A 24,890-nucleotide genomic window follows, 5' to 3' on the forward strand; every position below is an offset into this window, starting at 1 on the left:
GTTGCTCAAGTCGCTCCTGACATGATTTTTTTTCTCTTTAGCAAATGGAAACATCCTTTCTTTCTGCCAAAAGCTTTTTTGGCTGTAGAAATGTCGTATCTAACTTATAGTTCTCATCAATGTCCTCAGTTGTAGAAATCACAATAAAAAGTTGTGCTCAAGAAGTACATCCAAAATTCACAATAAATTCCACATGGAAACACGACCCTCTTTGAGACCAGATCAGAAGGGCTTCTGCCAACATCCAAATTGCCTCACTGATGTTTTGAAATTTCATGCATGTGCCAAAAGAAATCGAGTATTTGCTTTTCCAACATTGTTATCAAAATTATTCACTCACGGTGTCTCTTATACACATATGTACACACATACATATTCTAAGCAAATGTGACAGTCATCTGATAAAAAGTTTCATTCTTTTAAAACTTGTAGGTAATTCTAAAAACTTTTGAAACAGATGGTGGGATTAAACTGAAATTTTCAAAATGAAGGGAAGTACGGATTGTGCTTCCCCCTGGAATAATTGGTTTCTAAATAGTTTGGAGCTGAGAATTATTAGTTCAGTTCCAAAGTACATATTTAAAAATTACAAAAGGATATCTCATTGGTAAATAGATTATTTGTAAGAAACTGACAAATTCTCACTCTATAACAAAATATCTTAAATTCACATGTGCATTTACGTGGTCTGAACTAGTGATGCTATCAAGGGGAAAGGATCTGGGACTCACTCATAATGCCACCTAAAATGCAACACAAATAATGAATTATTATTATTTTGGGGAAAGTAAATGAAACAATGGAAGCTAACAAAATGCATTATATAAATAGATGCTGAATGTACCTTCACAATATTTTATGTATACTGTGTTGATATCTCCTCCCAAAAGTCCTTTGGAAGACATAGAGAATACGTAGCCATTCCTTCTTAGTCTTCTCGGCACTAGATTATGAGCAGCGGAAGTCATTCAATGAAACTGAACCCAATTTTAAAATCATGCTCTTAATACAAAAATGGCCTGTCTAACCTTTTCCAGATTTGGTTACATCCAAATCACATAATTCTAAACATTAAACAAATTCTTCTCTTTTTTGGGATGATTACTTGTCGTCCCAAGACTTTGTTCATCTCTAGATCTCTACAAACCAAAAGCATCATGAACAAAGCAAAGTATCTTTCTGTCTCTTCAATATAACAACACACACATATAGGCACACCATACAATATTGATACTATTTATGGGGAAGAATGATCTTTACAAGATTCTTCTGTCTCTATATATTTGTTTTCTGATCTGTAATTAACCCCAAAACGGTAGATTAGCTTCCTGAAAACCCCACCAAGATGACAAAAGTGTGTTGCTCTTAAAGATCCTTCACCACCCTCTTTTGGAAGAAGTAAAGGCAGGAAGAGGAGAAATATAAACCACAAAAGGAACTTACATGCTTTTGCTGGCTTCCTACATAAGGCTTTACTTCATTAAGTCCACAGTGAGAGTAAGAGAGAAACCCATTTTGTCCAAGAATGTCCCTCACCAATTAGGAAGGGGAAAAATCCCTTGCTCATTGTTTCCTCCCTGCCTGCATTTCTCCTCGGAGCAATTTCTTCTCTACTCCAGCAAAGTTCAGTATGCCAAGCATTGTGTGTTGAGAAAAGGGCAGGGTGGCTGGGGAGAGAGAAAGGAGGAAGGGTGTGTGTTTGTTTAGATGGTAAAAGGGGTGGTTTTGCACAGTCTCTTGGGGAACACTGTAACCTGAGTAAGCAGTGTTCGGAAGGCTCCACTTTGGCTCTTCCTTCGAAGCATTATCCTATGTCTGCAGAAATGAGGGAGAGTCCCTTTGGTGGCACAGTACATCGTGGTCTCGCGCTCGACCAGTTGAATGGATCTGGTCCAGAAAAGTTATGTTTTGTTTTTTTTGTTACAGAATTCTACCACAATCAGAATTCAAGACATGTTTGTCAGACACAAGGCCTGTGGGCCAAATCATTTTATGGGGTCCTACAAATTACTATGGGGCCCCTGGTGGCACAGTGTGTTAAAGCACTGAGCTGCGGAACTTGCAGACCAAAAGGTCCCAGGTTCAAATCCCGGGAGCGGAATGAGCTCCCACCGTTAGTCCCAGTTTCTTCCAACCTAGCAGTTTAGAAACATGCCAATGTGAGTAGATCAATAGGTACTGCTCCGGCACAATATTGTGTCTGAATTAAATGACAGTAGCAAATTTATTGTTATGGAGCCACACTAACAAATTCTAGAATCTGTAATTTGGTAACGTATTTAAAGGTACCAATGTATTTGGAGAAAAGAAGAATTCAAAATTAAATTCTGAAATTCAGAGAGATTCTTGAATTTCTCTGAATTTTAAACCCACAAGCATTCTCTAACAAAGAATACTAAGTACTTCAGAATACTACAAACTCCAGGAATCTTTAAGACACAGCTATGGTAATTATGAAGTGGCACACAACTAATACAGCTATGTAAATCTGATATACCTTGTGTTTCTTTTAAGTATCAAAATTTCATTTTCTACCTTTCTGTCATTAAAGATCTCCAAAGACACCAACAACAGTTAACAGAATTCAAAATACAATCTATGGTATAGACCAGGCATGGGCAAACGTTGACTCTCCTGGTATTTTGAACTGCAACTCCCACAATTCCCAACAGTCAATAGGCTGTTAGAAATTGTGGGAGTTGGAGTCCAAAACACCTGGAGGGCCAACACTTGCCCATGTCTGGTATTGACTGTGTTTCAGTTTGTTCTCCTTAATCCAGTCCTATATTAGCTTCAGACCTTTTAGCACGACAGGAGATCAAAAAGAGTCATGAAATATAAGAATGTGTTTCTGCAAATTTTCCTGCAAGGGCAGAAAACTGCTATTATGTGCCAATACATACACATTTGGGAGGAAACAATCCAGATTTTATCTCACCCACTGCCACCCATAAATCCTCTTCCGTAATGAACAAGAACATTTTTGGATGGAGTTTGCAAAATGCAAGACCAAGGAAATGGCACTGAAGGGTTGAAAAATCCACTGGGGAATAAATAGAGCTGAAACAAAATGGACAAAGCAAATACCGAATGGATGATAATGGACATTTGATAGAGGAATGAATTCTTAAAGATGGGAAGCCTTTCAGGGCTGTATATATACTTAATGCTTACAAAGAAAGAACAGCACTCATTAAAACTCATTGTAAACATCTTATAGCAAAGCATGGATGAAGGAAAAACCATTGCATTCAACTTTTCCAGGTGTTTTAGAAGCCAGTATTGGATCCTGAAAATTAATATCTCAGTTGCAACCCAAAAAAGGTATAAGAACAGGAGAATAAGCCATCTAGATCAGACCAAGAGTTCATCTAAGTCAGCATTCTATTTCATAGTTTCCTTTCAGATATTCATGAGGAACACTCAAGCTGGACACAAAAGTAACAAGTCTTACCTTCTCCTATGTCAGGAAATTGACATGGTTGGGGGTTGTAAAGCACATTTCAGCTCCTAATATTGCTGCTTTGATCTAATTTATTTATTATTATTTATTTACAGTATTTATATTCCGCCCTTCTCACCCCGAAGGGGACTCAGGGCGGATTACAATGAACACATATATGGCAAACATTCAATGCCAACAGACAAACAACATACAGTATAGACAGACACAGAGGCATTTAACATTTTTCCAGCTTCACGATTCCGGCCACAGGGGGAGCTGTTGCTTCACCGTCCACTAGTGGCTGTGCTTCCTCATTCCTTTCCTCGTGTTTTGCTGACAGTTTTATGGTGTTGTAAATTAGTTAAATTAGCCTCCCGTATAAAGCGTACCTAAATTTCCCTACTTGACAGATGCAACTGTCTTTCAGGGCTGCATAGGTCAACAGCAAGCTGGGCTATTTAATGGTCGGGGGCTTAACCCGACCCAGGCTTTGAACTCATGACCTCTCAGTGAGTAGTGATTTATTGCAGCTGGTTACTAGCCAGCTGCGCCACAGCCCGGCCCTGGACCAGTCTTATCATTAGGAAGCCACTTCAGCCTATAGATACGGTATTGGTAGCAAGACGATAGCTCCCATGCTCTCCATAATCTTCTCTTCTTCCTTCAGAGTTGGTGGTGAGGACTGGAATTGCCCATCTAGTTATGTTCTATAAATTGAATGTAAATATATGTGGCCTTTGCTTTGGACAAGATCTTGGGCCAGACCTGTTGGAGATCACAGTTTTCCTAAAAAAAGTGCAATGTACTCATAGCTCTGTAAAACATGCTCAACATCCTAGGTGCAAAACCTGAATCCCACATAAAGGAATTAGTTTGGAGATGAGGAGGCAGACCTTCCTCTTTTTGGGATCCTGTCATTCAAAGCAGACATTGATAGGATAGATAGGCAAATCGCTTGACCTATTGTAAGACAGCTTACACTTCCTTGGTCCTTCAGATGTTTATAGAAACATTTAATGACTAGTAGGTTGGATCCAATAAATCCCTCAGTCTTGATGAAAGCCTTTACCAGAGCCCTGCTCTACAAATAGAACTACGCATACAAAGGACAAATAAAGTGGACTCGCCTTGCAAATGTTGTGGAGAGCCCACATAAAGTATGGCTAGTTTCAAAGCAGAAATGCTGCTTCCAGCCATTAATCTAGAACAGTGGTTCTCAACCTGGGGTTCCCAGATGTTTTTGGCCTACAATTCCCAGAAATCCCAGCCAGTTTACGAGCTGTTAGAATTTCTGAGAGTTGAAGGCCAAAACCACCTGAGGACCCCAGGTTGAGAACCACTGATTTAGAACGAGAAGAATCTGGATTTACTCAAGCTCCCAGGACGTTTCAAGTGAATCTAGTGTTTTTGAGGTGTTGACAACTGGATGAAGCTGGATCTGGCCCAGTCCAATGTCCAAACATTCAGTAGACGCATTGATTATTGTCGACAAGAAGCAGCCACCCAGCAGAGCCTTGCTGCTGATATTGCTTTTATTGTGTTATTGCACATGGCATTGAATGTTTGCCATTTTTCACCTTTGGAAGCCAACTTGAGTCCCTTCAGGGAGAGAAAGTGGGTTAAAAATAATTATTATTATTATTATTATTTTTCAAAGAACAAGAATGTGCTTGGATTTTTTAAAAAACCATGTGAAGCAGATGTTTCAATGGGTTGTTTTTTCCATGCCTTCAAGCTTACTCCAACTTATATTGATTTTATCGTAGCACCTTTTTGGCAACATTTACCTAGAGAGTTCCCATTTATTCCTGTAAGGTTGAGAGAACCTGCCTTTGTCCGAGGTCACTCAGTGGATTTGAATGCTGATCCCTAAAACTTGACCTGCGCAACTGCCTCAAGATTCCAGTGATTTGCAATAAAAGAGGGAGAGGAAGGGTGCTTCTTGCTGTGATTGTGAGCCTCTCTTTTCATTAACCTGTTTAAACAGAGGAACAAGGGCAAAATTGGCTGACATGCTGTTGCGGCTTGCCCCTTATAAATTATGAACTGAGCTGAATTTAAATCAGGCATGGGCCAACTTGAGCTCTCCAGATGTTTTGGACTTCAACTTCCACAATTCCTCACAGCCTACCCATTTTATATGGGGTATATTTGGGTTCAGAACCCAATGTGATGGAATTGCTTTGTATATTTTGAAGGAGGACACAGAGTCCATGGCTGACAGCACAGTTAAAACTTTAAGAAGTACATTGTGAAGCCCTTGTTCATGAGTGAATACATTCCTGAATTTATTGTAGAAATGAAACCGTGGTATATAGCAAACCTTTTTAAAGTGAATGAGAACCTAGAAAATTCTTAGGAACTTCTGCAAGAAATATACCATAGAATTTTATTTATTATTATTTCTTTATTTGCGATATATATATATATATATATATATATATATATATATATGCACCCTGGTGGTGGTGCAGTGTGTTAAAGCGCTGAGCTGCTGAACTTGCAGACCAAAAAGTTCCAGGTTCAAATCCCGGGAGCGGAAAGAGCTCCTGCTGCTAGCCCCAGCTCCTGCCAACCTAGCAGTTCGAAAACATGCATATGTGAGTAGATAAATAGGTACCGCTCCAGGGGGAAGGTAACGGCGGTCCATGCAGTCATGCCAGCCACATGACCTTGGAGGTGTCCACGGACAACGCCGGCTCTTCGGCTTAGAAATGGAGATGAGCACCAACCCCCAGAGTCGGTCACAACTGGACTTAACGTCAGGGGAAAACCTTTACCTATATATATATTCCGAAGGGAACTCAGGGAGGTTCACAGTGTTGGCAACAATTCAATGCCTGGAGGACACAGAAAATTCCTAGAGAGGCTATATTTTGTCAGATACAGGCAGGTGATAACTGCGGATACCCATTCCACAAATATGGGAGTTGTACTGTATACTGGGTATGGGAGGAAAAGCATAAATAGCAAAACTCTATTTACAATAGATGCACTTATCTGTGGCAGGATGGCATCTTTTACAATGAATAACCCCACCCATAAAACATAGAATAAGAGTAATAAGTAGACTTCCCTGCATATTTTATTAACTACATGCTGCAAATTTAATTAGCTCTTCACAAGCTTACAGCTACACATCCTTTGATCAAGACGGGCATAAGTAACTAACGTGTCATCGTGATCTAAAGTACTTGATGCTGTTGCCTTGATAGCCATTAGGAAAATCTAAATGGCTTTTGGATATAGAATGCTCCCTCCGTTGTGTGAGTCTTTCTTCGCTCAAGACATCTTTGAAGAGTTGAATTATTTACAGTGCAGACGCTTTTCTCCCTCTCTGAAGAACGGTGCCTCACGATTCAAAGCGAAGGACCAGAGCTGCTGCACCAGGAAGGAAGTGGACATCTTTCGCACCAAGCTTGCTCAGAAAGCTTGTTAACTGATTTATTTGAAAATTGCAAAGAGCTTGGCTTTCTATGCCTACTTTCTTCAGAACTGGAAGAGCAGTGATGTGTAGTGGGAAGAATCTAGATAAAGATCTGCCTCCTCCTTTTATATAATTTGCAGCTTGGACCCCATTTTGTCCCAAACTGGTTGCACTGGGGAGCTGAACCTGTGTCTGAAAGGTCAAGTGGTTGGGGTTACTGGGATTGTTTTTTGTACCAGTTTTAACTTACATACCAACTATTGAGATATATAACATATATATCAACAGATTTAGTCTATTGCAACACACTTTCTTCTTGGCTCCCCTTAAAGGTAGTCCTGATGCTTCTAATGATTCAAAAATTTGGTTGATTAATCAATGGATGGTATCTCACCTTTCTTCCAAATGGGACCTTTTGCAGGTAACAAAAATTTCGTCTCCAGTAGAACAAGTCCTATCTGGGTTTCTCAGAAAACGGGTTTCTGTTGCTAACTGTGTTCCCACCATAGTTTTAAGACTGAAAACAGGAACTGCTTCATTGGAATCAATAGCTTGGAGAAGGACTCTAGGATACTGGATTGAAAGGATATATAAGGGGCCTCAAGCGGTGTGTGTGTGTGTGTGTGTGTGTGTGTGTGTGTGTGTGTGTGTGTGTATATATATATAATCCAAAAAGACTTGTTCAAATCCCATTGTATCAAAGTGCTAAATGAGAAATTTAGGCAGCTGGGGCTTTCAGAGAATATCCTGAGGAGTCTTGAGTGCAAAAAGACAATGAAGATAATAGTTGGACGAATTAGTGATCTAGTAGAGAAGCATGCCTCGATGACATTGGCACATTCCACATGCTCCCCACTGAGTCTAGGCTTAGCATTCAATTCTTCAGGAGGTGCTAAATATCTGGAAAATGTAAATATCCCAAAATGTCACCGTGCTTTTAGTAGGGCCAGATTCAATGTTATCAATTCTGCCATATTAGAGGGTCGACTCAAAGGGACTGAATATAAACTCATATGCCTCCGTGGGAGTATAGTCAAAACTATAACACATGTGCTTTTTATCTGTACAATCTACAAAGGAGACAGACTGAGGATAATATCCCCATTACTTACAAAGTGACCAGGAAGATCCTTGAAATGGTACCTTCGTTACCTATTGTGTGACGATTGTTAATGTGGGATTTGTGTATTGATAGTGTTTAAATGCAATTTGTGCCATGCTTGTATTGCAACTGATTGCATCATCCAGAATGTGGAAAGAGTTAATTGCCAAGAAGCTATGATGACCTTGGTGTGTGGCTGGAACTAGGGAGTATCCAGACACAAGTGTTTGTGCATGTGTCAGTTCAGTTGAGTTCTGTCTGCCTCGAGTTAGAGTCAAGTTCTGTGTTCATCTGTCGTCTGTAAGTCTGTTTGTGTTGATACAGTAAAACTTTGTAAATAGTTTTACCAACGTCTCTGAGTGTCTCTTCGTTCTGCGCTCCACTGCTTCCATCCAACTACTGCTGTGCTGCAAATACTCTGACAACATTGACAGAAGGGTGACAGAGCAAGTGGCTAAATTCTTTTTTCAAGCAGCCAAAAGCTGCAAGTGTTTCATGAACAACTTGTAACGGAGTAATACCAAGCATGTAGGGGACTTAATCTAGAACTTTAACTAGTCATATGATACAAAGACAGTTACTCAACTTGTAGAGATTGAAGATATCTATTATCACTCAACCATAAGTCAGAACTTGATGATATTTATGATTCAGATGTTGGAATGACTTTTTTATTCCCACTTGACTTCAGCCAAAATAAAGGCTATTGATTGACTGACCAAAATTTTGACTGGAGCTAATCAGTCAAAGAAAATGGTTTCAGAAGTATATCCAATTTATTCAAATGTATATTCTTAGTCTACATGGTATGCCCATCTCAGTACTAGCCAGGGCTTAACTTGGCTAAGCTTTTCTCCCTCTTCTTTGTAAGTCTTTTCATCACTAAAACTCAATATTTAGAACCACCTTCCAAGAAGGGAGTGCAATACATCATTTTCATGGAAGAATAATTGTAAAGATACAGGGCAACCTGGAATGTAGGGTGAACTGCCCTTCCTACAGTACAGTGGACCAACAGTGTTTCTCTTCTTGCTACTTTTGAGTGCTAAAAATACTTTTGATAGCTCTAGAGTATTACAGGTAGCTCGAATCCAGGAGCTAGAAATTTTTCACCTCCAAACCCTTCTGACCCATGAACAGAACTCATTTTATATGTTAAGTCTTTGCAGCCAAGATGACTATGAGGCTAAATGCATGTTGTGTTTATCATCAAAAGGGAATTCTCAAGATCACCGAGAGACACAATTAAAATTGCATAATTTCAACATCATTTTCATGTTATTGCCCTGTCCTTCACAAAGCTTTTTGGGCAAAGCTCTGGGACGAGTCAAAGCCTTTTGAAGTACAAAACCTTAGAAGCTGCTGCCACCTAAAGGAGTTAGACTGCCACACAGGTGAGGGCAGGGAGAGATCACCAAAGACGGCTGGCACCAGCACCCAAGAAAACAGAGAGCATTCCAAAAGGAGCCGTGTTTCCCATCTTCTTGTTTCTTGGCATATCTACCTTCTGGACAGCTGCTTCTTTTATTTCAATAGTAGTATCTTAGCAGTAGTGCCAGCCTTCCTACCCACCTTCTCCTTTTAGCTCTTTCATGAGCTCTTGGTGGAAACAGAGAACATCCACCAAGAATAGAGAATGCTGCAATGCAAGTGTAGACTTGAAGGAGCCACTCTAGGGTCTCCGGCCTGGGTTCTCAAAAAACCTTATCCAGATACTGACACTTCTTTTCCTGGACCAAGTGCCTGAATATATTGCGTTATTTATTGTTATAATTGTATTATTTTACTTTGTTTAATAATGTGTTACAGTAGAGTCTCACTTATCCAACACTCACTTATCCAACGTTCTGGATTATCCAACGCATTTTTGTAGTCAATGTTTTCAATATATCGTGATATTTTGGTGCTAAATTCGTAAATAAAGTAATTACTACATAGCATTATTGCGTATTGAACTACTTTTTCTGCCAAATTTGTTGTCTAACATGATGTTTTGGTGCTTCATTTGTAAAATCATAACCTAATTTGATGTTTAATAGGCTTTTCCTTGATCCCTCCTTATTATCCAACATATTCGCTTATCCAACATTCTGCCGGCCCATTTATGTTGGATAAGTGAGACTCTACTGTATTACGTTGTTATGTAATGTTTGTGTTGCTTTTATGACTGTAAACCACCCTGAATCCCATCCGGGAGATAGGGCGGTATATAAATAAAGTATTATTATTATTATTATTGTTGTTGTTGTTGTTGTTATTTTATTATGACACAGCAAACAAGATAGATATGCTGGATTTCATATCACAAAATCACAAGTTGAACACTTCCCAAGTGTCTAGTACTGTGTGATGTATTTTCGGATGATGCGCGCAGATCCCAGCAGGGTGGCCTTTTGCAGTTGGCAGATCGTAATTTTGTCAATGTCTATTGTTTCCAAATGCCGGCTGAGATCTTTTGGCACGGCACCCAATGTGCCCATCATCACCAGGACCACCTGTACTGATTTCTGCCAGAGTCTTTGAAGTTCAATCTTGAGGTCCTTATTATTATTATTATTATTATTATTATTATTATTATTATTATTATTATTATTGAGAAAAATAAATTGGGCCACTCTACAATTAACTACTTGAATAGACATCACAGCTAACCCACTCGTTGTATTAAAAACAGGAATCAAATCCCCAAATCCATTTTTATTGAAGTATTACAGTTTGTGAAATACTATTCACATAACATCTATAAAGCAGGTACATGACTTAAGCAGTATGAAAGGGTATATCACAATGAGGAAAGCAAAGGGTGGAAAAATGTTTCACTATAGGTGACATTAGACAACTATTCATGTCATTCTTTATCCTTGACTATGCTGACTTGGACTGATGGGAGTTGCATTCTATCGGCATCTGGAAATCCACAATCACCATCACTGATTAAAGAAAACTGTTTCTTGTGCAAAAGCATTACAAGAATGTACGCAGCCAAATTCCAAGAAAACACTATAACTGGATTGTTTTATAGAAGTTATATTTACCCTATGTTGTATAAAGATCTATGAAAGGATTACTTCCATTTGTAGATATTAACAAAGTCCATGTTATAGAAGAAGCAAAATCTAATTCGCTTTCCAAGAAGGCATTTCTTGTAATCCAGATGGCCCACCATATGGTACTGACATTGTTTTGAAAAAATACTCAGTGCCAAAACTCAGCCTTGAACCCTCAATAGACATTGAATTGGTGATCTGGATGGCACATCTGGGTTCAGTCTGTGCATCCTGAATGAGATCTGGCAAAGGAAAGGGACAAACAAGACCAAGCAAAAACTAGAACGCAGGTCACTGCGAATGTTTCCATAGTAGGTGGTTAGCTAGTTAGAGCAATAAGGTGTCCAGCTTTTGCAGATATGAGTACTGCTGCAGGTCACACCAGTAACAGCAAGAGTAATAATACACCAACCATGTGCCTCAGGTTCAGCTATTCTGGTCTTTGGCTCCAGAAGATACTTTTCAACAAGCAGAGGACTGCTTGGGTAGCACTGAGAGATAAAAGGACAACTGACATCAATGTGCTTTGGGATGAGGAAAGTCCTCAACAACCACCCTTAGCATCCATTTATATCTCTGTAGTCCCAACTTCATTGGATTATCAAATGCTTAGAGTGATACAAACCCCCTATCAAAGCATAATACTTTAACAATTATGTATAACCCTCTGGTTGAATTTTTTTTACTTCTTCTGGTAACTTGACCACGGAAACATTGCAGAGTGAACAGTTTGATTCAGGTGACTATAGTGGCAAATACATGATTGCAACCTTGCATTTCCAAGAAAACCCAGCTGTGGCAAGAAAACAGCAAACTGTAAATCACTTGGTGTCATCATCACTATGATCCTTAATCTTCACCAGAGGGATGCCGCCAGCTATGACATTACTATAAGATGGAGGGATGGTTAGAGAGGCTGAACTCTGGGAATCATCTGACTTGCTGTCTTCATGTTCACCTTCACCTTTGCTTATCATGAAACAAAAGCCATCTTCCTCTTCAGGTATGTCCTCCAAGGGGCTTCCCATACTGGCCTCTGGGAAGGTTTTTTGTGTGGCAAGCTGAAGGAGATGTTTCCGGAAAGCCCTCTGGATAACAACAGCACTCTCCTCATGTTTCCGCTTGGGAGTTGTTACTATGGGTTCATAGGCAATCACCTCTGGATATTTTTCCTCTATCTGGGACTCCAATACATCCATTTCTCCAGCTTCTCCCAGTACCCTTTTGGTAAAAGCAAACAAAATGTCCAGGCAGTGGATTTTATTTCCATTAACCATTGGGAGGTCCATTGCCATCAACTGTTGGCTGTTTGGTTTGGGAACACGCAATGGTTCTGCCAGATCATTCGCAAAGTCAGAAAGCATTGAATAAGAAATAAATTGGGTTGCTTTTGGGTCAAATTTTGCCCAAACCTCATAAAAAATGTCAAAATCATCATCACTCAAAGGTTCTGTGCTTTCTTCAGTGGCGACATTCAAGTTCTCTATGATGACAGCAATGTACATATTAACAACTATAAGGAATGATATAATGATATAGCTAACAAAATAGGAAGTTGCCACAGTCCGGTTAATACAAGGACCCGCTTGCTGTGTGGAGCCAGCACAAATATTGATACTATGGCTTTCGAGCATTGGGTTGAGAAATCCATGCCAGCCAGCAGATGTTGTGATTTCAAAGAGGCAAAGCATGCTGCCGCCAAAAGTCTGGAAGTTGAAAATGTTGTCAATGCTTCCCTTCCAACTGGCACAGGCAAAGTTGCTCATGCCAAAAATAGCATAAATGAACATGATCAGAAAAAGGAGGAGCCCAATATTAGTAAGAGCAGGAAGGGACATCAGGAGCGCAAAAAGGAGGGTCCGGAGCCCCTTAGCCCCTCGTATGAGCCTCAGGAGTCGGCTGACCCTGGCCACGCGGATGATTCTCAGGATCGTGGGTGGGAAATTAAAACTCTTTCGAAATTCTTCAGCTGCAGAACCTGTTTAAAAACATACGTACACATATTTATTTCAAAGCCCATTACCAACTATTATCATCTCCTTTTCATAGTACTGTATATCACGTGTTATTATCTGGAGCTTTGGATTCAGATTTCATCTAAGAATCTAGGAGCCAGTGAAGCAGCAGTGGATACAATGGCATGCCTCAAATAGTGCCCCTTTTTGTGTTATTCTGATCCTATCTATGACAATTCCATGCAGGCGTTCTGTAAGTCTGTCTGGAACTGCTCACTATCACCTCTGGGACCACAGTTGTTTTGTTTTCCCAGATATACTGCACCTCAATTTGTAATAATTTAACAACAACAAAAATTATTATTGCTGCTGATGTTGTTGTTGTTATATCATTCCTAATATCAATTTTTGTTGTTGACCTTTAAGTATAATCCAGTGGTTCCCAACCTTTAGGCCTCCAGGTGTTTTGGACTTCAATTCCCAGAAATTCCAGCCATCTTACCAGCTCTTAGGAACTGTGGGAACTGAAGTTCAAAACACCTGGAAGCCCAAAGGTTGGGAACCACTGGTATAATTAAACTATCAATAAAATCAAAGCCATTTAAAATTATCTATTATCCAGCAACATATGCATGTGAGAGCACACATTATTATAACTCTTTTCCCTGTGACATCAGTTGCCCAAAATCTCAGTAAGGACACTATAGAATTTAGTGTTCACTTTATGCTAAACAAATATACGTATTTAAATCTATCATATTATCAACCCAACTAATTCGTTTTTCTATTCCCGTGGGGGGGGGGGCGGTCCTGCCATAAAACGTGTATAACAGAAACTCTGCCTCATATTTTCAAATTTTTCTCTTGAAGCACGAAAGCTTCAAATGTGGGATTTTACTGTCAAGACACAGTCTCACTTTGCATCTGTCCAGTGATGACAAAATTTTGTTGAAGATGGGAGGTTTTTACTCACTAAGTAAAGAAAGAATCACCACTGCAAAATCGAAGATGTTCCAGTTGTCTTTGAAGTAAAACAGCCTCAAAGCCAATATTTTCATAATGCATTCTCCAGTAAAGATAGCAACAAAGACAGAATTTATTGTTTCAAGGAGTTTCTTTGCATCCTCTGGCTGTCCTTCATATTCCACTGCCATAATCACCACGTTCAACAGGATGAGACTTATAATGAAAATGTCAAATCCTTGCTTGGTTACAACGTCATAAAGTAGTCCTTGAAATTTGTTCTGTGATGAGGGGAAAAAAGAAGTGTTTGGCTTTATTAGGAAACTACAAAAATGTAGAAGTGGAATACAATTATTTATGTTCCCAAATAATTTCCCTCCCACTCTCACTCTTTATTTGAGCCAACTTGCTTATGAAAAAGTAGGCTTGTTGATTTAGGGATTTTTTTGGTTGAGAACTCAAGTGTGGACAAGTATTTGCTTGATCATAAAGTTTAGAACTGGGAAGTAGTTTTCCTGAAACAAAGTGTAGAGGTGCAGGTACAGTGGATCTTTGGTATCTGCTGGATTATTATTTTTTCATGACTCCCCATGGACACCAATGTCTATGGATGCTTAAGTCCCATTATATACAATGGCACAGTTAAGTGGATATAAAATGGAAAATCAAAAACTTGGCTTTGGGGATGTTTTTTAAAAATATTTTCAAGGCATGGATGGTTGAATATGTGAATACAGAAAGCTGATCATACATGTGTAGCACATCATTTTGCAGAATTTTTTGAGAGATTTGCAAGGCTTTCATTCAACATTGCTATAGCCCTATATTTCATTTTAGCTGTCATGGCATCATTTATGGAATCTTGGGATTTGCAGTTTAGGGAGATGCATTTAGGGCCCTTCTACATATTCAGTAAAACCCAGAAGAAACTGGGATAAAGGGGTAAGATGACTAAATGACGTTTAGGGAAAGTCTGCATGGAATAGGGCTAACAGCTGAAAAGCTTGTGCTTAAAACCCAATTCTGCCCAAAAAATATGCACCTTTGTATGATTGTGTATCCCTACAGTCATGGAAAACACATGACTTTCTTCCTATCCCCTGGTGTGGACTGCTCCAGCACATGTGCATGTTTTAAAAGCCTGAAACAGCTGATCGGGCTGTCAAAAAATGGATCCACAGACACACAGGTAGTTCAATCTAAGCACATTTGGAAAGCAACTGGAACTCTCTGTAACCATTCCTTTGTTCTAATGTTGATAATATTAAATGGAGCTTGAATTTAAGATTGAGTGAAGAGAGGGAATAAAAATCTCCTTCTGTGTACATTAAGATCTCTGCATGAGCATATATGAGGTCCAGTGCATCTCGGAGAGATTTTTTTTGGGCCAGGCTTTAGCACAGCAGGTTAAACCACCAGCTGCAGTAAATCTTGTCAATTAAAAGGTTGACCGTTTGAAGCCCGGGTCAGGGTGAGCTCCTGGCCTTTAGCTCAGCTTCCGCCTACCTAGCAGTCCGAAAGCCAAATGTGAGTAGATAATTAGATACCAAAGCCCATCATTCCTGCTCACTGACTATACTGGCTAGGGTTGGTGTCAGAGACCAACAAGATCTGAAATCTCCCAAGTTGCCTACTGTTGGTCTTGACCTTGAATTCTAATACGACACAAAATTGTCTTAAGGCAAATGAAAGTTCCCTTTTTACTTTAGTATCATAATGGTGCTTCACCCCAAGGCAAATGAGCTAAGGAACAAACTCTCTTGTCAGATGTTCTAGTTTCCAAGAATGATTTGAGACTGTCAGGTTTATCAGGTACCTTGGAAGCAGACAGCCTTATAGCAGGTTTAGCTGGCAAGCTAGAAGTCAAGAATCTGGATCAGAGGAGGGAAGATACTGTGGCAACTTCCAATGCAAAGTTATCTGCACTGAGGTGATCAGAAAGTCTCTTACACTACTCATTGATTTAAGCAAATGTCACTTTTTAGACAAGAAGTCCTAGAGTCTTTCACCCAGTACAGTATTGTCCATATTGGCTAATTAATTGTTTGTTTTAGTACAGGTTCTGAACAGTCTTTCTATGTCAGATATTAAGAAAGGCATCCATTTCTGCCAGCTACTCTTACCAATGACCTTGGAACTGCTTTAACTGGTTTTTTAGAACCAAGTTTTTTCAGAGCATTATAATATTTCTTCTGATCATCTGACAAAAATATGAGTTCTCCACCTAGGTAAAAGACAACAAAACTTTTATTAAATTTCACATATTTTCTTGCCTGAACATACTGCATAAAAGAGATGGGCAAACCCCCAATTTATTCCAAACCAACTGAGTACTATTTTACAGAAAATTGAAGGTTTTGTCTACAGCCTTCCTAATATTACCATTTTTGAATACAATTATCTCCAACATAATGCTTACTTATTATTTATTAGTAACATTTAAACCCCATCTTCTGTTTGTCAAAAAAACTCAAGCATGGCCCATCTCTTCTCCACCTTACTCTCAAGGCAATTCTAAGACCGAAGATCATTCTGTGAGTTTCATGTCTCAGTGAGGATATAAATCCGGATCTGATTTAACTGTTGTGGATTTGATTGATATGATCTCTCTAGAACAGTGGTTACCAACCTTTTTTTTGACCAGGGACCACTTTGACCAGGGACCACTTTCCAACATTAGTACCAAAAGGCTTACAAATCAGTTTTTGGTCAACTTTAGATTCGGTTTGGTTATTTGGAGTGCTGATTCAGAACATTGCATTGGATAGACAACATCAGCTCTAGTTTCTGATACAGAACATATACCATCCAGTATTTGCCATCTGCTCATCCACAGAAAACCATATTTAATAATCTAGAGCTGATGTGTTCTATGCAATGCAATTTTCTGAATCGGAACCCCAAATAACCTGAGGAACAGGCCTAAAAATGAAGACACCAGGCACCACATGGAATGGCTCCGCTCATGAGTGGGAGGAGGAGGAGAAGCAGCAGTCAGAAGGCTTGTTGTCACACCTTTCGTGGATAGTCAGCCTCTCCCCTCCTGACATCCCTGTTGCCTTGGCACTATAAGAGAGTTTTATGAGACCAGTCGCTCTCATTGCAACGGTGTAGTAACAGTGAGGCTGTGGACCATATTTTAGTACTTGTGGACCACTGGTGCTCCATGGGCCACTGCTCTAGAATATCTAAGTCCTCCAGTCCCAAAGGTTATCGACAGAATCAAAGTGGAACATATAGGACGTTTTCCCACCAGCGTTATAGAAAGGAGGCTATTGTCTGCCAATCATCTGATCTGCTCCTGAAGAATTCTGGGAAATGTAGTTCAGGGTGAAGCCTTTGGAATTCTCAGCTAAACTACATTTTCCATAATTCTGCAGCACAGCTCAGATGATAGCCTCCCATTCTATGACTCTGGTGAGAAAACATCCATAGAGATTCCTAGAGTAGTGTTCCCTCAGCCTGCCCTTAAATCAAACAAATGTGGAGGGTTTTCTCTTCACTGGTGAAAGCTAAACAGGGACACTTCCACTCCGTCTTAATCCTGCTGCTTTTAAGACTGTATTCTTACTTAAGTAAATAAAATCAGGGCTTGACTACTGAGATTCCAAGGATCACTTTCCCTCAAGCTTGATTCTCTATGGGGACATTATCATCAGCAAATATTATAGCTCTATACTGTGCACCTACTTAACATGAATCCCAACCCACATGCCAGGTAGACTTTGTGGCAGCAAAACATTCTGCAACATGGTTAAATCTGTCAGGACATATACGTATCTTTTTCCTTTGTTGGTTAAAATTGTCAATAACAACTCCAATGAATAGGTTCAGCATGAAGTATGAGCCAAATACAATGAAGACCACAAAATAGATGTAGGCATACATATTGTTTTCAAAACATGGCCTTGTCTGGTTCTGAAAGAAAGAGAGAGAGAAACAAACATAATTAAAGAGTCAAGAAATTTATGTTCATTCTTAATTTTATATAGCTAGGATCTCGCTCTGCAGGCACAAACATGTTGAGCTGGAGCTCTTTTTGATGGCCTGCAGGGAAGTTAACTTTTATAATTTGCACACTATATTGATTGTGTTGCAGTAAATGCCACTAAAATGAATAAGTTTCTAGTTAAGAAAAGGAAGTCTGTTGATAATGATGTTTGTGATGAACCACATGGAGAAGCTATCGAGGAAACTGCACAAGAATGAGCTATAGTACATGAGTTTAAAAATTCCAAACCTTGTTTATACAGTAAAGATTACATGAAACCATATATATATATATATATATATATATATATATATATATATATATATATACATACATATATATATATATATATATATATATATATATATATATATATATCACACGCGCACGCACACGCACACACACACACACATATATTATGAGGAATAAAACTCTTATAAGGGATTTGTTTAACCTCCAGTTTTCTCGTAAAATTGAATTACCATGTCGCAAAATGTCACCAACATGAAAAGTTTGAAAAGCTCTGCTCTACAATGTCCTAAACAGAGAGACAGCCCCAAAATTGAGAGTTTTCCCCTCTTTAAATATGAATTTTATATTATTTTCAGTGTGTCCAAACTGGTCTGAACTGAAATATCCTTAAGCTTTGGTCACAAAACGAAGGGTGATGGCTGAATATAAGTTCTTAACAGAAATAATTTCCTCTTTCGGCCACATTACTTAAACGATTTTGATTAAATTTTAAAGCATGCTAATATTGGGACACAGCTTTTAATACCAAGTCAGCCAAACTACAAAAGAGTAGTCTACTGAAATTTAACTTTACAAGCAATATAAAGTTGGTGCAAAATGTATTGAAACCAATTTTATCACTCAGAGCCCATCAAGTGACATATTGTTTCATCTAAATAATGTATCAGTGTGACTCTTCCATAAAACATGCAAAAATCCCCCAAAATATTTGTAAAAACACTTCATGACTTACACCACTGGGTGCATCTACTGCAGCATACATGATCTCCATCCAGCCTTTAAATGTTGCCTGAAGAAAGAGCCATGGAAACAAACATGTTATTAACGTGATTTTATGTAATTTGTCTCACATTGGGAGGAACAAATGTCAAGATGGAAGAATGAAATTCAATATCTGCATCTTCAGCTTTCTCCCCACTAGAAATCCTTCTACATCACAAAATAAATTTAGTTTGCTACTTTTTTTCATTCATATGCTAAGATTCATATTAGACCTGATGGGGCTGTAGGTATCAAGGACAGATTCATTTCTGCCCCATATGTATATAAAAACAGGAGTTGGGCTGTGTCCTACATCTCCTGCAGGTGTTCTCCTAATCTCTACAATCTCTTCTTAGCCTCACTTGAGGGTTGGGCCTGATATAAACAGGTGGAGTTCATCAACCTGAAGTGGTAGGTTGTTGTAGATCAGTCACCAGAGGCTGATGGTTTAACTGATGATATAGAGAGGATTGTGAGCTTTCTTGTGGCACAAAGTGATGGGCCCTCAAGTCTGATGGTTCTCTTTATGAGAAAACAAGCTCAGAAAGTATTCAGGGAGTCAGAAATAGCAACAGCAGATAAGGAATCGGGGGAATAGCTGAGTGATAAGGAGCTACTTGCAGCTGCAGAGATCAACAAAAGTCTTCATTTAGAAATCAGAGCCGAAAAGAGATTGTGTCGTTCAGAGAGATTACGTGGGAAAGTTGTGAAAGAAGTTAATGGGAAACAGAAAACTTTCATGGGTGTCTATTAAAGCAACATGTTGTTTACCTTAAAGTCAGTTCAGGCAACACTGCACTGGAGTGAGAAGCTAAGCCTGAGTTTTCTTGTTCCTGGTTCAAGTCAAGCATTGATTTTGGATTTAATTTCCTGGAAGTTTTCTATGTTCCTATTCATGTACTACTGTTCAAGTCTTACTAATTTTATCTTCCTGATTGTGGAGTTATGCTGTGTCTGTGATTCCTGGCTGTTCTTGGACTTTGCCACTTTATGAGATATTTGGGTTATTTTTTGCTTCTCACCTTTTGCTAAACCTTTTTGCATTACATATCTTCCTTTCTTAATCCTGATTTTTAATTCGTTTTATCTGTTTGTTTCTTACAATATACTGTTTGCTTATATTCCTGGCTCTTGTGTGGTTTAGTGGTCATAGGTGTTTCCAGGCCTGGAGTGCAACATGGGTTGAGATTAACCCTAGAAAGCCAATACTGGACTTGCCTTTGCTACTGGAACTATTTTATTATTTATTTATTTCTCACATTTATATCCTGCCCTTCTCACCCGAAGGGACTCAGGGTGGCTTACAATAAAGGCAATAATTCGATGCCCATACAAATCAATATAAAACAATGCATGAAACAGTTAAAACTATTAAAATACATTATAAATTACAAAATATAAATTTCTAAATTGGGGAGAAAGTGCTTGGGGGCACAGGGCACAGGAAACAGGGAAAGACTCAAATCCTTTTAGCTAGATTTACATTTTGCTATATGAAATTTTTCAGGCTTTTAAAAAAAACCTGGTTTACTCATGAATTTTAACTGGTTAACCAAATCCCCATGAGTGTCCAATGAAATATATCTGTCTTGAGTGTTCATTGAAATTTATCAATGGAGACGGATTTCTAAATTATTTTGCGTTATCAAACTACACTTCTACTGGAACTAAATTGGGGGGGAAAGTGCTTGGGGGCATAGGTTTTAGCTAGAATTAATTTTTGCTATATGAAACTTTAGCTGTTGAAGCCATTAGACATATAAACACCACAGACAAATCTGGCCACCCATTCCATCAAGTTTGTCTTACAATAATACATCATATTCTTATGACCCATATAAAAAGAGAGAAGCAGGCCCTTCTGTTTTAAATGTGCCCTGCAACATGAATGCTTGTTCATAACAGCAAGGAGCCCATCTACACTGCCCTTGTAATGCAGATTGAACTGGATGTAGACTCATAGAATGCAGTTTCATTGCCAGTTCAAACTGATTATAAGGGCAGTATAGATGGAGCCTAAGATGTATTCTCATCTGCTTTGGGTCCCATATTGAGAGAAAGGCAAGCTATACATCAATTAAAAAAATACATCTAGATTCGGGAGGCTTTACGATATATAGATTTTTAACATCTAAGAATTTAAATTCTTTGCAAGTTTATAGCAGCAAATGATTGTGCTATACTTGGGTCATGCTATCCTGCTATCTAGCTAGCTATCATCCATTTAGATTTTCCTTCCTTTGCTTCTCATATCTGCCTTGTTTTCCAATTAGAAAATCTATTTGCGACTGAACATACCACTTGTAGGAGAGCCAAATATCCTTTCATAATATTGTCAAAATTGACCGGTGCATTGATGCAGTCAATCCTATTTACATCTGGAACAGATGAGCTGCAGTTCCCAAATTTGTCTCTGAACAGTTGTACTCCGAGGATGTTAAACGGGAGCCAGAGAACAATGCAGACAAGGAGGACATTCGCAATGGAAGGGATCGCTCCTACAAGGGCATTCACTACCACCTTAAACAGAAAATAAAAAACACTAGATTGCAAATTCACTGTATGCCGTCGCAAGAACAAGCAATTTGACAGCCAAGCAATACAACAAACATGAGCAATTACATGATTCCTTGCTTTGCAAATGAGCCTTGGAAATCTACTGGCTGTGATATGGATTTTGTTGTGGGGCCCAAAGTTTATCTTTCAGTATTTTAATATATATGTCTTTATGGTTGCAGTTTAACTATGTTTTAATATGTGATTTTATAGATGTATTTAACTATGTTTACCTCCCTCTCTTTATGGTCCAAGGTGAGGCACATCAATAAAAATATTTTATTATTAAACCCCAACTCAGAGGGTAGATTTGGATAAATGATTATCTCAGCAATTCTTCAATGAATGCGCAACTTGTCTTTGTCTGGCACAAAAGATGAGAGAAAGAAGACAAGATGGTTGTCTGGCACCTCAATCAGAATTCCAGTGGGGAATTCTTTCCCAGGTGTGTCTGCACAGTCTCCCTCGATGGACTGTCACCATGTTGTGATGGAGCTTGTATGTTACAATGAACCTGCAAGCAAAATCATCAGAGTCATGTGTTCTCAGGCGGCAAAGCCACAGGAAAGGAACTAGACCAATACAATCTGAAGTCCTCAATGGCAGAGCAGATGGATAGTAACATGGGATATGAAGGCAGAAGAAGACTGCAACAGATCAGAAGCCACCGGTCATCAGGTTAACCATGCCAGTGGATGTGCACCAGCCAGTTTACCAGCTGTTAGGATTTCTGGGAGTTGAAGGTCAAAACATCTGGGGACCCATAGATTGAAAACTACTGATTGAGAACCACAGGGCGCGTCCAGACAACCCTTTAACCCAGGAACATTTGCGTTTTAAAAATGTGAATGTTCCTGGATCCTCATCCACACACACCCCAGAAAGCACATACTTTCTGGGGTGGGTGTCCAGATGTGCTTCCAGAACTTTCTGGGAGAACACTTGGACATCCTAAACCCCTCCCCAAAACCCACCAAAACCCCTTTTAAAATAAAGGAATTTACCCTGCCTCCATTCACGTGGTGCTTGAGCTCTCCTGGCACATCATTCCTATGCACCAGGAGAGCTCCAGCACCACACGAATGGAGGCCAGGCAAGTTCTTTTATTTTTAAAAGGGGGTTGTGGGGGGGTTTGGGGAACAGGTTTGTGTCCTCACGGTTTTCCAGGCTAATTTAGCCTGGAAAACTGTGACACTACTGTGTGGACTGACCTCTCAAAAGCCTAGAACTTTTGGGGAAGCAGTCCAGACAGCAGAAGTAGTGGGTTTAAGAAGGTGGGGAATAAACCCATTAACAAATTAATTCACCACAAACCAGGGTCTGGACAGCCCCTTTAATTGCAGGAACCTCCACATTAAAGGCGCTGTCTGGATGGGCCCCTAGAAATCAAGGTCCTCATTGGAAAAGAACATGCGGATCAAGAACAGGTCTCTATGGACCCACCGCCAAGACCTACACTTAGAAGGTAATCATACTCAGCCACAAATGATAGCCTATGATGAGGTGTTTCCTGCAATTCTGTGCACGTTTCCTTAAACTAAAGAAAAACAAAACAATATTGTTATGAGTTCCACACTTTTACCACTTGATGGTAAAAGCAAACTAGGGTTTGCTTTTTTCAAAAGGAGATATGTGCTCTGCCCACCCACTAGGAAGTGTTATCAGGTGCAAGTGAAGAGCCTCATGTTGATATTAAAAACATTCAGAGATAGAAAAACAATACCTTTATCCCTTTAAATCTAGACAATGCTCGAAGTGGTCTCAAGGCCCTCAAAGTTCTGAGAGATTTTGTGGAGATCGTAGGGTTGCACACACTCTTGTCTGTTGTCATAGGATAGGAAATCTGCAAACATTGAAGAAAGATACCAATTATTTACAACTGGAGTCCTAGTTTTTAAATATTGTAAGGAAACTCTTTGTATACTGGCTACTTACAAAGGGATCCCTATGGTTTGTTGCAAAACCCATAACCACTAGGAGAAGGAAAATCCCCATATTCTTGCCTACATATACTGTCTTGCTGTTTCAATAATACTTGCATGGGTCAATAATTTGATATGGAGTTTGACTAGAAATGACTGCACAAATCTATATGCAAGCACATTACATGCAATACTTACACATACAATAAAGAAATCAAGACAACACCAGCGATTGGTGAAATATGACCGGAATCCATAAGCTACCAATTTCAGAAGCATCTCCAGGAAAAAGATGTAGAAAAAGAACAGATCTGCATACTCCAATATAATTTTTATCTTTGTTCTGTTTTCTAGGTAAATGTCTTCAAAGATCTGGAATTTAAAAATCAGATATAAATTAGAATTTTGAAGATAATACTTTACACCATGTAATTAACTGTGTACTTGACTTTTACAAGATGATTAAAAGTTTCTAATGGAAGCTTGACAACATTTGAGCTTATTTCTCAATAATGTGTACTAAAGGTTCTACTTGATCTCTTCGTTTCCCTGTCTTTCCATTTTAAGTTCATAGAATCTTAGAACTATAGAGTTGGAGGAGACTCCAAGGACCATTCAGTACAAACTCACTGCCATGCAGGAATACATAATTCAAACATTCCTGACCGATAGATCCATCCAGCCTCTGCTTAAAAACCTCCAGAGAAGCAGACTCCACCATACTCTAAGGCACAGCTCTTACCATGAGGAAAGTTTTCCTAATGTATATATTGAAACATACGAATACGCCCATCTCTTTGAAAACTAAATATCACAAAATAGAAAATGCAAATACCATCTTATCATAGAAATCTCAGCAAAAACAGTTGCAAAAGAAAAGCAGAGAAAATCAAAACAGAAAGTACAGTTATACTAGTCACATCAGAATAAACTTACCAGAGCACCACTGCTCAGTAATATCATGAATATGCTAAAAGATTCAAACCAATCGTGCTTTACAATTTTGTAGCAGGTTTTTCTAAAATTCCACCAAGTTCTACCTGGAAATTTACTGGTGTTTACTCTGCAACATGGGAAGAAAGCTGAAAAACAGAAATTTAAGGGGGAATTTAAGGGGGGAAATGACCTGTATCCTCAAAATGGTCCAAGGCAATAGCCACATCTTGCTTACTACCGACTTTGATTTATATGCCAGCTACATCCCTTCCTAGAATCCAAGGACCTAAAGATGGTAGGGCAGGTGCAGGTAACCTCAAGGTTGGACTTCTGCAATGTGCTTTACATTGCGCTACTTGTGTACCAAGTTCGGAAACTCCAATTACTTCAAAACCAGACGGGTTACAGGACATCTACTAAAGTCATTCCACTAGCTGCCAATTAATTTCTGGGCAAAGTAAAAAGTGTTGTTTTTGACCTTTAAAGTCCTACATGGTTTGGGTCTAGGTTACCTGCAGGATTGCCTGCTCCC

At 39.1% G+C, this 24,890-nt stretch overlaps 1 protein-coding gene across 1 annotated transcript in view; it reads right to left on the bottom strand.

Moving 5' to 3' along the window:
* Positions 1-10,658: 10,658 nt before the first annotated feature.
* Positions 10,659-24,890, bottom strand: part of LOC100560385 (sodium channel protein type 5 subunit alpha) — a 39,329-nt gene continuing 25,097 nt past the window's right edge. Inside the window, exons 12-19 of the mRNA XM_062984583.1 lie at positions 24,359-24,504; positions 23,621-23,794; positions 23,224-23,343; positions 21,243-21,464; positions 18,916-18,972; positions 17,722-17,857; positions 13,950-14,222; positions 10,659-12,999 (exon numbers count right to left, since the gene is read on the bottom strand). Of these exons, the coding sequence (XP_062840653.1) occupies positions 11,843-12,999; positions 13,950-14,222; positions 17,722-17,857; positions 18,916-18,972; positions 21,243-21,464; positions 23,224-23,343; positions 23,621-23,794; positions 24,359-24,504 (2,285 nt within the window). The 3' untranslated portion in view covers positions 10,659-11,842. The remainder of the gene's footprint in view (positions 13,000-13,949; positions 14,223-17,721; positions 17,858-18,915; positions 18,973-21,242; positions 21,465-23,223; positions 23,344-23,620; positions 23,795-24,358; positions 24,505-24,890) is intronic.

The sequence above is a fragment of the Anolis carolinensis genome, chromosome 6 (genome assembly GCF_035594765.1).
Source record: "Anolis carolinensis isolate JA03-04 chromosome 6, rAnoCar3.1.pri, whole genome shotgun sequence".
NCBI classification, from domain to species: Eukaryota; Metazoa; Chordata; class Lepidosauria; order Squamata; family Dactyloidae; genus Anolis; species Anolis carolinensis.